Genomic DNA, 13,259 nt, shown 5'->3' on the forward strand with positions numbered 1-13,259 from the left:
AAACTCAGTGGTTTCACTTATTATTACATTTTAGCCCAAATTGCTCCCAGGGAGCTACAGGCAGCAAAATGCAAAAAACCAACATATCCAGAAAACGTTTTTTTTCTCTCTGCACAAGAGGAAAACAAAATAAAAAATGAGAAGCATTTATTCAAGAGAAACTACTGGGCCTTTAAGAATGGTGGGAAGTTTGCGGTACCTGTGATCAAGACCCTTCCACTCCCACCAGCCTCTGTCACTGCAGGGGTCCCACTGGGGTGAGGCAAGCAATGAAAACTAGCTGCTTTGCTGCCAGAAGGGGTTCACGTACACGGAGCAAAGTGCGGAGAAATCCCACACCCAGAACCATCGTCAGAAACAGTAAGTGATCTTGGCCCCAAACGAACAGAGAAGGTCAACGGCACAGCTAGCCTCACACTGTTTTCTGAGAGGGGCAAGCAGTGGGCCAGTGATCAGCCAGGTCCCCCTAACAAGGAGATGCTGGGAACGGGACGTGGGAACATGAGGCCACATGCTGCTGCTGCTGCCGCCACGTCGCTTCAGTCGTGTCCCAGTGCACGGGCAGAAAATACGGGGAAGAACCATACAGAAAGTAAAATCCGTGGCACAACCATAAATGCCTGAATGTTGGACACATTTTCCAAACCACACAGATCACTGTAAAATCACTGTAAAAAAATCAGATAAAAGCGTCACGCATTCAAGATGTTTGACCACAACCTCTGCTGACCACTAAGCTGTGCTGGCATGGGGTCAACCCTTGAGAATCCACAATTTCTAATAAAAACAACAATTCTTAAGAAGTGAACAGAGACAGTAGCAGTCTCACACCGCAGGGGAGACAGACTCCATAAATCTAGTCCTATTAAGTTACTAAGCAACTAGGGAAGGTTGGGATCTAGAGATGCAATGTTTTATTACTGAAAATGTCTTGTTTTCAACAAAAAATTACAAGACATGCAAAGAAATTAGAAAGTGTGACCTATGTTCAAGGAACAAAACCCCCAAAATCAGTCGCGGGAACCCCTCTCAGGGTGTAGATGCTGGCCTTAAAAAAGACTTCTAGACAGCTCTCACAAGGCACATAACGGGCTTAATTAACTCACCATTCGTGGCACATGCTGAGTTTCCATGAGGACTAGTAGGTGGCGGAGGTTCTGAGGTTAAAAGCCCCTCGGGGGTGCTGTGGAGTGGACACGCCCTCACCCTTCACCACTCTGGGCTCAGACTGCTGGGCCCGGAATGTACCCGGGAGAGACCCAGCTCAGCCTCCAATGTGCACAGAGGGTTCTCTCCAATATTTAACGAGGATGCCCCCTCCCCCCAGCAAGGCACACAGTCTGGCATCTCACACTAAGCTGCACATGCCAGACCGGCAGTGGAAGACCCCAGGAACCACAAAGGGCCGTGGCTGGGAAGGGCTCCCTACTCACCCCTCCACGGGTCGCGCGATGCAGGGATCCACGGCTGTGGGAATGGACGCGCTCCTGACCACCCTGCTGTCAGGACAGCACCTCCTCCAGAAAACCCACACTGTGGCCCAATGGCTGCCATATGCTGGGCACCTACTATGTGCCAGGCACTGTTATTTCCTGTCACACACTGCCCCTGGTCATGCAGCTACCAAGCATCAAGGGGCACAGATGAATGGAAAGAGAGATGGCAGAAAGCAGGATTTGAACCTGAGTCTGTCTGACTCTAAACCACGTGCTTTTAACCACCAAAACTTGCACACGCTGATCAAAACATTCCATAAAGGTTAGGATTACGTCTCTGTTCTTTATAATTTCATGATTATAAACAGTATGTCTGGCACGAAGCACAAGCAATATGGACAAACATATAAATAAAAAACACACTTATTTGTATAACTGGGCTGGTTCACACTAAACAGAAAACAAGCAGAATCATTAAAACAGGAGACCCAAACTGGAAGAGGACGGCAAAGTGAGAAAGTCAAGAACGATGAATAAATTCCAGAGGGCTAGGGCTAAGGCTATGGGAGGGCTTACCAGGTGGCTCAGTGGTAAAGAATCCACCTGCCAATACAGGAGATACAGGTTCGATCCCTGGGTTGGGAAGATCTCCTGGAGAAGGAAATGGCAACCTACTCCAGTACTCTTGCCTGGAGAATCCCATGGACAGGGGAGCCTGGTGGGCTGCAGTCCATGGGAGTGAGGAAGAGTGGACACAACAGAGTGACTAAGCAGGCATGCACACAAACACAAGGCCACAGGGGGCCTGGACAAATCCTTTGGCACCTTAGAATGGACAGCTTCCTCTCTTCCTCTCCCCACCCAAGGCCCCCAGCCACAGGCTCATGGGAACCTCTCCAAAACACAAAAGGACTCGGGGTCAAGTTCAGAGGAAATCACCATGGTCTGAGATGGAACAAGAGTGGCTGCCTTTGAGAAGATAGGCATGCCATAGTTGTGTTCAGATCAAGTCCTTGGGGACAGAGATTTGGTGGCTAGAATCAATCCTCACTGTAGACACTTTGAAGGGAAGAGGGGACCAGGGGTTTCCTGTCATCCATCAGGGAGACCTGGAAACTCCTGCCTCAGCAGCAAAGAGATAAGGGACCAGAATCTCGGACAGAGCTGAATGTGAACCTAACGAGCTCTTCCAGTAACCTTTCTGAGACCCCCTCACGGTCACTCTGGGAGGCCTTCAGTGTAGGTTAAGGCATAATCTTAGCCAGATGGGAAAGCCTGGGAGAGAGGAGAGGGACCCACCATGATTAGAGGGCAAGATGGTCATTTTAGAGACCTGAGCACATGCCTGGGTGTCTAGAAGAGACAGAGGCATCCTCAAGAGGTCGAGGTCAGCGTGAGGACACTGCTCCCTAGAAAGGGCCAGGGGATGGGCAGAGTAGAATTGACTTCCTTCGTAATTCTGCTTAAGCAAGTTCTAATAATAAAGATCTGATCTTCAATGCCACGCCCTTGCTGATAACCTCCCTGTCTGCCATCGCTGACCACCTGGTGAAGCCCAGACCCTCTGCCCCTGCTGACGACGACCACGGGCTGCCTTGCCAACACCCTCAGGCCCTTTTCTTCTACCTGTCAGCATTTATGCACCAGCCACACTGGATCTGGGTTTGACTCTGGACCTCTGCATCTGCCAAACCCAGTGTGGCTTGCGCACTCTTTCTCTGACTTGATTCCTCCAAACTGTTCCAGAAAGCTCTATTCAATCATCACTTGCTCTGTCTTCCCTTTATGTCCTACCCTCAACCCCTGCTGGAAATATCGGAAGCTTTAGAGGTGTTCCCTGGGACCTCCCAAAGCCCCCTCTCTGTCTGGGAATTGCTAATCTTTGTCCTTCTTCCTCAGGAGGCTGTTTTCATCATCCCCGTCTCTCTGGTGGCTAGCACAGGGCCTGGTGCAAGGCAGACGCTTGGTGACAGCTGGATGGAATCGATAATAATTATTTTAAATTAACATCGCGATGGCATGTTCTGTGTAAATCTTCACCAAATACTCTGCCTGTCTTCAAAGGGCTTCCATTCAAAAGTCCTGTGTGAACATAAAAAGATGCTCACCAGCCCTGGCCATCAGGGGACTGCAAGTCAAAACCACAATGAGATACCACCTCACACCTGAAAGGGTGACTACAAAAAACACCCCAGAAAATAACAAATGTTGACAAGGATGTGGAGAAACTGCAACCCTCATGCACTGCTGAAGGGAATAGAAAATGGTACAGTCATTATGGAAAACTGTTTGGACGTTCCTCAAAAAATTAAATATAGTATTACCATATGATCCAGCGATTCCACTTTGAGTATGTACTCAAGAGAATAAAAAACAGTCTCAAAAGAGGCATCAGTACACTGTGTTCATAGCAGGGTCATTCACAACAGCCAAAAGGTGGCAATAGCCCACATGTCCACCGACAAGAGGATGGATATACAAAATGCTGCATACAAGGATGCAAGTCAGCCTTAAAAGAAAGGAAATTCTGACATGTGCTACTACATGGATGAACCCTGGGGACACCATACTAAGTGCCGTAAGCCAGTCACAAAAGGACGAACACTGAGCCCACTTACATGCGGTTCCTGGAGCAGCCAAATTCATGGAGACAGAAAGCAGAACGGTGGTTGCCAAGGGCTGGCTGGGAGGCAGGATGGGGACGTAGTGTTCAATGGGGATGGTTCCAGTTTTGGAAAATGAAAGGAGTTCTGGAGATGGAGGGCCGTGATGGTTACATAACATGAATGTACTTACGGCCACTAAACTGCATGCTTAAAAATGGGTTAAGGTGGTAAGTTTGATGTTATGTGTATTTTACAATACACAGTAAAGAGCCCTGTGCGAGGAGTTTCAGAGCCTGGGCTCAAACCCCGGCTCTACCTCTGCCCCAAGGCCTGGCTGGGGGTGGGAGCCTCAGTTGCTTCTGCTGTGAAATGGGGATAATTCCCAGAGCAGGGAGGCTTTATCAGTTGACGGCTGTTTCAGAGTGAAAGTCAGTAGGGAACCTTTTCACATTACGTCTGATATTTTGTGATGAGAGTTTGTGCATCTGTGGTTAAAAAAAAAAAAAAAAAAAAGGCATATGCTATTTTTGTTTCAGGAGCACAGAATCCAGCAGGGACCCTCCAAACGGGAGTACTTCACTGGGAGAGAGCCTGGTTTAGGCACCACATGCACGTCAGGCACACAGGGGATGCGCCGAGGCCGGCTCACACCCTGCCAGTGAATTCCCTCTGCTGCCGACTAGTGTCTAATGACAATATTGACCTTTCCTATCTGTCAGACTTGTCTTATTAAATCCTGAGGTCTTAAATGCTTTGCACACAGAGGCTGACAGTTTGCCCACCCAAGCACGTGTTCATGTATAATTCATGGTGTATCGTGCTGCCTGGCAGATGAATATTTATCAGCTTTTTCATAAGAGGCAGGCTGGCGTTTCCTTTTGTTGCTACCAAAATCCTATGCTGCAGCAAATGAAATTTGTGAGCAAATAAAAAAAAAAAAAAAGAATAACAAGAAGTGAAAACTCCCCAGTCCATTCTGCTTGTAATTTTCCACTTTCCGAGGCCTCCAGTGTGTGTGTGGAGGTGGTTTCGGTCTGGCTACGAGAGAGAACTGCTGAGTCGTCCAGAATAGAAGCGCTTCCATATGCTACCCCCCACCCCGCCCCCACCGAAAACTCCCCCACGCCCTACTTCTGCACAGCAGAGGAGCCCAAGCCCCTTTCAGTGGTTCCATTCCAGATGCTCTGGATGGAGATCAAGACTGGGGGGTGCGGGTGACCAAGGATAAGGAACCCCGATGAAGCTTGGTACACAGTGGCTGGTGGCACTGAGCCAGGCAGTTTCGTGGTTTCCACAGTGGGATGCCCCCCAGGGAGGGGACAGCCCCACGCCACACCAGCTGGGGTCTGAGGTCCCCTTCCCCGGGGGTGGGACGCAGGAGCGTCATGAGAAATGCCGCCGTGTCTGCGGGAGGGAGCCTGTGCCCTGGTCCCTGCTCCACAAGAAAGCCAAGAAAGGACTTAAGAACTGTGCCTCTGCTGCTGGCTTTTCTTGCCTTGCAACTCACTGACTGAGGATTCCAGGCTGGGGGGTCAGGCGCATGTGGGCGCACTCACTGGAGGGGAGTTTCAACACAGCTGTGAATGCAGAGTCTGTGCGGCCTGGCTGCCACCTCTCTGGCCTTGGAAGACAGTGATGACGATGACAACGACAATCACAGTTCACACACAATGAGCCCTTACTATATGCCGGGCCCTGTGTCAAGCACGTCAATTACGCTACTACATACAATCCACCAAATGCTCCACTGAGGTTGGTATTACCTTTGTTCCCATTTTACAAATTAGGGAACTGAGGCAGGAAAGATGGATTAACTCGTCTAAGTTCACACTCCCAGCTGGGAGACAACTGCAGGTCTGTGTGACTTGAGCCCACGCTTTCTTAACAACCCTCCACGCAATCAAGAAACTTGAGTTCAAGGGCAAACCCACGAACGCCTGACTGTGTGGCCTCAAGGCAATCAGTCACCTCTAGGAGCCCACGTTTCCTCATTCACAAAAGAGGTGCAATGACTCACTTTGCAGGCCGTTGTGAGGATGCACTAGGGCTTTGCAAACTGTCAAGAGCTCTGTCATCACTGATCAGCCAGTGGCTATTCTCAACAGAAGCATTTATGGGGGGTTTAGCACTAGGAGTGAAGACTTCTGGCTCCAGAAGTTAATGGTAGAGATGGAGAAAGGAGACACACAGGGACAGCAGTACAAGGTTAGGTACGTGTCTTCACTCACTCATCCAACAGCAATTTATTGAGCACTTGCCATGAGCCCAAAAACACAGAGTCCCTTCAAAAAATGTTATTTCAGACATGGCTAAGTGCTACCCAGGTGTTTAAATAAGAAGATGCGATGGAGAATAACACGAGCAAGATCTGGACACCAAGATGACACCGGCCTGGCCAGGACTCGGGAGAGGCGACAGCCCTCTGCAAAGGCCCTGAGGGGAACGTTTGGGGCCACAAGCCCTCTTTTCACAGACTCTCAGCGTGCTGGTACCGAGTGCAATGATGATACAGGGATGATGATGTTTCAACCTGCTGGGAGCCCTCCTACCTCAGACCTGCTCTTCCTGTGGTTCTAATTCTTTTCCTGCACTTCCTCATGCAGGGTTTCAGAAGGACCATTCTGGGATGGGCAGTGTTGTAAGTGACACTGTAGGGAGCACAGTCTGGAACAGGGGTGCGAGTCAAACGTCACGTCACCCTCATCTTTGCCCCAAGACCCGACTCTCAGATCCCAGCTGCCCCAGCTGCCCCAGGGCCATGCCCTGCAGAACAGAAGCGTCGGTGCCCCCCCACCCCCACCCCCAGGTCCACATACCTTCCTCTCATCCACTCCTTCAGGGGCTGATGTGAGCTCCTTCATGAGCGCAGGATCCAGCACCTGGAATCTTCGGCGGAACTGAGTGAGCCCCATGTGGTCAGCGTAGCCTGCTGTGTGGGGAGCGGGAGAAGAACAAAGAATCCAAATGAGATGCCCGGCCCAGGGGTCTACTGCCAGTCTTGCTATTCATCTGCTGTGTGCACTCACTTCTCAGGGCCTCGGTTTCCCTGTTTGCTAATATAAGACACTGGTTTCCATCACCATTTGCCAAGTGCATTCCCCAGAACACAGACCCTGTAAGAGGCTCCACTGAAAGCTTGAAAATGCTGCCCCCTCCTCTGCCTCTTGGAAGGTCATGATGTGTATCAATACCAATGTCAAAGGCTCCAGAACCTCTGCAGGGACGATGCCTGATTAGCTTGGCTTAACCCAGATTTCTCCAAACATGCTGGGCCATGAGAAAATGTTTTGATCTAATAGTTTTTACCATCCTACAGAATGCACATAGGAAACACTGCATCAGGCCATATCTAAGGGTTCTTTTAAATCTAAAGTGTAGGATACACACAGCTGCACCCTTCTGTGTGGAAACTGAAAAGCTACTGAGAGAAGGTGACGTTTGAGCTGGCCCTTGAGGGGCTGTGAGAGTCTGTGAGAGGATTCTGTGTGGAAGGAAGTCCAGACAGAGGGAGCCAGAGCAGGAAACAGAAGGTCTGTTCCACAGTCATGATAACACCATTTACAGAGCTTTCAAGGGTGTAAGACACTAGGATAAGAACTTACTTGTTTCACAGAGACTCTGGGGCCTGTATTATTATCCCATTACATAGATGTCGAAACTGAGGACTGGCTGCCGGCTGCTCCGGGCTTCTCTGCCCAACACCTCGCACCCAGGATTCAGTATGAGTGCAGTGGGAGGAGATGGGGCAGTGACCACAAGCTGGGGTGTCAGTGACTGAGGAAATATTAAACAAGCGGGAGCCCACCTAGACGCCCATCAGCCCCAGTCACCCCATCCCCTGACTTCGCCTGAGCTGTTCCTGTCAGGGAAGGGAATCCACAGGGTGGCTGATGGTGTCTCAGAGGCAGAAAAAGAATGGGAAAATCTCAGAACAAACTCAGCTCAGAAGAGGAGCTAATGGGGGGACCCTGGTGCACACCTACTTTCTAAAATATGGGTCTAACACTTCATTCCTTCGATGGGAACCCCTCCTCCCCCGCCACGCCCATCCCCTCCTCAGCTGGACCAGGGAAAGCCACTCTTCCAAAGGTGGTGTTAAGCCTCCCCGGTGGGTCCACCCCTCCTCTCCCACCCCCACCCCCACTCATCGTGAACCTGGAAACCCAGGCTCCCCCACACCTCCCTGCACACAGTGCTCCCCCGGCCACACTTTCCCTCTCCCCGCACCACCCAGAGGTGAACAGCTGGTTTCTTCTAAGACTCAGTGAAGACGTTGCCTCCTCTGGGCACACGGTACCTCCCGCATCCTGTGTGACACATGCCCTGGTCCCGCCATACAATCATCACCCGTTTCCATGTGGATCTCCCAAACCAGGCTGAGCATCCTGAAGACCAAATACTAATCACTGAGGAAATTCCACCCTCGATTCCAAGGCCGAGGCTCCTAAGATGTTTGCTGTTGAAAGGAAGATGGGCAAGACAAACCCCAAGCCTTCCAGGTCACTGAAGCTATTGAGTCGCTCAGTTGTGTCCGACTCTTTTGCCACCCCATCGACTGTAGCCGAACAGGCTCCTCTGTCCATGGGATTCTCCAGGCAAGAATACTGGAGTGGGTTGCCATGCCCTCCTCCAGGGGGTCTTCCTGGCTCCGGGATTGAACCTCTGTCTCCTGCATTGCAGGCGGATTTTTTTTTAACCACTGAGCCGCCAGGGAAGCCCAGCCTTCCAGGAGTGCACAACTAATTCAGGAACGGTTGGACTTGGGCTCAAAGAGCAAGTCCCAGGAGTTGGCGACAAGGTGCTTGCTCCCTGCTCGCCTCTCACCTGCTCTGTGCAGACGCAGCACCTCCAGGATGTAGGATCCTGCGAGCTGCACCCTCAGTGCGGGGATGTCCAAGGGGAGGGACCAGCCCGCCTCAGGCTTGTCTCCACCGGGCTGTGGCGGAGTCGGAGACCCCTGCCCGCCTCTGCTCTCCACCGCTGTGCGTGGCACCAGGCAGTGGATGAAGTGTAACTGCGACCGTCTGATCACGCTGATCAACGCATCCTAGGACCAAGAAGAGATGGGGTCAGGGCCAGGGTGAGACAGACAGGGGTCTGGACACTCCACAAACATACATTCAGTCCGGCCTGGGCATCTCTGGAGGCCCCTATGTCCTACCACAAGGCCCTCTCATCCATGGCCCGATGGATTTCTACTCAGGAGAAATAAAGGACCTCTATAATGATCCTTATTATCATAGATGGAGAAACTGGGACATGGAGAGGACAAGTGAGTGGCCCCAAGCAGAGGGGACCAGTCACCCAAGAAGAAAACTAGAGCCCAGGACCTGGGCTGAGGGCTTTTCCAGGATAAGATGCTACGAGCCGTCTCCTCAAGCCCCCCTTCCTGAGTCTCCCCCTTCTGAGCTCAACCTAATCTCTTGTTACTGGATTACCGTGTCCAGGTGACATCTTCACACCAGTGCTGGGTCCAACCACCCTCTCTATGGGGAGCCTGGAGGTGGACATGCCGGCCTTTGAGAGGTGAGGGAGGGAGGCAGGCAGGACAGTGCTGGCTGCGATGTTTGTCAACTTGGTCAGGAAGGCGACCTGTTTCCTGCCAACTTCCTGAAGCTGCTCAGGTGAAACCAAGGAGCTGAGGCTTAGGCCTCAGACTGGGATGGGTCACTGTGCTGCCCTGAGCCTTGGTTTCTTCCTCGGTGGAGCGTGGGGGTTGGCTGCCTGTCCCTTCAGGCCCACTGGGGAGCTCAGAGCTGGTGTGCCTGGATAACTCGCCCTGCAGGCGGGCAGGGAGGCCCCCACCCTGTGGGAACAGCACCCTGCTCACCATCTGCAGCTTGATCTGGGAGCAGGGGGCTTTCCTCTTCACCGCGGCCAGGCTGCTGGCGAATGTCCTCCGCACCGCGCAGTTCCGCTGCTGGGCCTGCTGGGAGGTGCCCTCCAGGCCGGCCACAGCCCGGCACACAGGGGACAGCTTGGCCCGGGACTGGAACAGGCTCCTCAGCTCCTCCCTGGCAGGTAGGCGGGGAGAAAGAGAGGGGCTTCAGGGGGTTTGGGGGCGAGCGAAGGGGACCCCCTTGCCTCTGGACATCTGCTTCCTGAGACCGTGTCCTAGCTGCCAAGTCTGTTCATAGTCCCTTCTGCCAGATGATCCTTTGCTTGGGGACAAATGCCAGCATCTTCCTCCAGCCTCTCTCCCTCTCCTGACCTCAGAGCATCTTCCTTCTACTAGATGTCCCCGTCACTTACATACCTGCAGAAATTCTACCCAGCCGGCACTTTCTTAGAGGGCAAAATCATCTCGGTTATCTCTAGAACGGGTCTGGGTACATCAGGTGCTTAGTCTGATTTGAGCACCAAGGAGACCCTACCGAGCCCCAGGATGAAGCTGGGACCCAGGGAAGGCCTTGAGCTCTCTGGCTGCCCCAGCCTCTCCCCTCCAGTAGAAGCCTGTGGCGACTCCCCGGCAAATCCAGGCCCCACCCAGACCATCCCTCAAGACCCTCATCCATCCCTGCTCTGTGCCCAACTGACTTCACGGCCATTAAGAAAATGAGTCTTGCCAGATGCACCGAGGCTGCTGAAAGCGGTTCCATGCCTTGCGGAGCACGCAGACTAACAACGGCGCAAAGATGTTCATGTTGCAACAAAAGTCTAGGCAGACAGCCTGGAGAGCCCCCTGGAAGTGGGAGCCCTGAGAAGGAGGGCTGTGGGCACCCCGCCTGGTGCAGGGAGAGAAGGTGGTGCCCACAGCCCTGACCCTGCGTGAGGACGGCCCCATCTGTGGGCCCGTCTGTGGCGCTGGGAGACCCGGCCTCTGGTCTGCAATGTGCACTGTGGCCTGGGGCAGTCACGGGTCCTCTCTGGACCTCCTGACACATGGCGCAAAGGTTGAGTGGGCATGAGCACCTCCTGGTAACCCCCCCAGCATCCTGAGAGACTAGATGGGCCCAGGAATCAAAAAGCTACACAAGCAGTCCTGGTGAATTGGGATCCTGACTGTAGAACCACAGGCTAAGAAGAAGCGCTGTCTGCCCTCAAACTCACCAACCCACAGCTCTCAAGTCTGCGAGACGCCCTGCTCGGATTTACTGCCACACCTGCCGTACTCTCCCACCCGGGAGCACACACTGCTCCTTGTCTCAGAAAGTCCCACACTCACCAGGACACCTGGCTAACCAAGGTGTGCCCGCCCTTCCCCAACTCTACACCCCTCACTCAGCTTGAGGGTTTCTGAGCAGCAGGGCGATTTACAAGGAGGCCACAAGAGGTCTGTTGAGGGGTAACCATGAACCAGGTTCCTTAATAAGCCATCCTCTCTGTTATGTCACCAAAGCCTTACATAACACTTGGAAGCTTGCAGCATCATTCCTACTTCTCAGACCGTGAAACCGAGGCCCAGGTCATGCAGCTTGAAAAAGGCAAAAGCAGAATCTGAGCATCTGCCTGACTTTAGAACTGTGCAACGTGGCCTCGTCCAACAAACCCTGAGGTTGCAGAGGAGGAAGCGAGAAACACGGAGGGAAAGAGGCTGCCCACAGTCACCCAAGGGACACGGGGCTGGGCTGGGACTGGACCCAGGTCCCCCAGCTCCCCATACAGCACTCTGGGCTTGTTACCCTTCCTTCTGCCCTGTCCTCTGACTGGATCTCTCTCTGGGAGCTGTGCGCCCCTGAGCCCCGACTAGATTTTTCCAATCAACTCTGACCACGAGGCTCTGAGAACACCTTCCAAGGATTACTTATACCCAAATTGTATTCTGGCTCTACCACTCTTTGCTGTGTGGTCAAATATGAACCACTTCACCTCCTGGGGCCTCAGTTTTCTCATTTATAAAATGGGGCTAGGGACACAGTTGTTGTAAGGATTAAAAAGACCCTTATAGGAACTTCCCTGGTGGCCCAGTGCCTAAAAGACATCGCTCCCTATGCAGGGGGCCTGGGTTCAATCCCTAGTCAGGGAACTAGATCTACATGCTGCAATTAAAGACACAGCACAGTCAAATAAACAAGTAAATATATATATATATAGATAGATAGATATAGATATAGATATATTTTTAAAGACCCTTATAAAGTTCTTACTCTGATGCCAAGTACATAGCAGGTAATTAGTAAATGTGGTCTCAGCTTCACACACGTGTGCATACACACATTCCCCCAACAAGCATTTCCAAAGGCTCTCTGAATTCAAGGCAGCCCTCTGCCAGCACGTCTGAGCAGAGCAGTCAAGAAATGCAGTCAGCTTTTTTTCAGGCTGCAAAAAGTTATCACTTCGGTTTTATGATCCCCTAGTTGGAGGATGTCCATAAAAGTTCTTCCAGTCACATCATCTCCCAGATACTTAATGAAAGGCCAGAAGCCAGAATAAGAAGTCACAGCTTCCAAGCTTTTGTCCCACTTCCCCAGACGCCGGCTTCCTCCTTGGCTGGACTCGGGCCAGTCCCAGGAGATGCTGCGTCATTCCTGTCGAGTTACAGGTCTTCGTGTCATTAGGGAAGGGTCCCCGTAGCGGCCCTCCATCACTGACTGGCCTGCGGTGACTGCAAGGCCCCAGCACCTCGAATGCCCCCCGCCCATCCCCAGCCCTGGCTGGGCTCACCTGCTGGAATGCTGCAGGACCTGGGGGGCGTCCAGGGCTGCAAGGTTGGGTTTAGCCTTGTGGAGCCAGCCCGTGAGGTCATAGCGCACGGGGTCGTGTCCCAGCTGGTGGGCAATCTCGCACTGGAGGGGCTGCTCACAGGTCCGGAGGGCAGAGGTTCCTGCAGGCAGACACACGGCATGAGTGCTGGGGCCTGGGGGGGACACTCTGTCATCGCTTGGCGCCACTGAGAACACGCTGCTCCCATGTTAACATGATTCGAGCTATCGGTTCTGGGCACCATGCTTCCCCTGCTTCGTGCATTTACATGCACGGCTTCCAACCTGCATTCTGTTCCTCCTTGCTTCCTCTGTCAGTTTTTCTGATGTGGACTGTTTTTAAAGTCTTTATTGAATTTGTCACAATACTGTTTTACATTTTGGTTTTTCAGCTTGGAGGCATGCAGGATGGTAGTTCCCTGAACAGAGATCTAACTTCTGTTCTAACCCACGTCCCCTAGATTGGAAGGTGAAGTCTTAACCACTGGACCACCAGGAAAGCCCCTCCTCCTTGCTTTCTTAAATCTAAGAAATTGGAATACCTGCATTCCCCAATTACCATTAACACATACCAT

At 52.3% G+C, this 13,259-nt stretch overlaps 1 protein-coding gene across 6 annotated transcripts in view; it reads right to left on the bottom strand.

The window, feature by feature from the left end:
- MYO18B (myosin XVIIIB) overlaps positions 1 to 13,259 on the bottom strand; it is a 221,852-nt gene that overhangs the window by 133,961 nt on the left and 74,632 nt on the right. For all 6 annotated transcript variants that reach the window (XM_043901502.1, XM_043901506.1, XM_043901501.1 and 3 more), the window contains exons 18-21: positions 12,647 to 12,806; positions 9,873 to 10,056; positions 8,867 to 9,089; positions 6,859 to 6,968 (exon numbers count right to left, since the gene is read on the bottom strand). In XM_043901502.1, coding sequence (XP_043757437.1) covers positions 6,859 to 6,968; positions 8,867 to 9,089; positions 9,873 to 10,056; positions 12,647 to 12,806 — 677 coding nt within the window. The remainder of the gene's footprint in view (positions 1 to 6,858; positions 6,969 to 8,866; positions 9,090 to 9,872; positions 10,057 to 12,646; positions 12,807 to 13,259) is intronic.

Source organism: Cervus elaphus, chromosome 5, assembly GCF_910594005.1.
Source record: "Cervus elaphus chromosome 5, mCerEla1.1, whole genome shotgun sequence".
Taxonomy (NCBI): domain Eukaryota; kingdom Metazoa; phylum Chordata; class Mammalia; order Artiodactyla; family Cervidae; genus Cervus; species Cervus elaphus.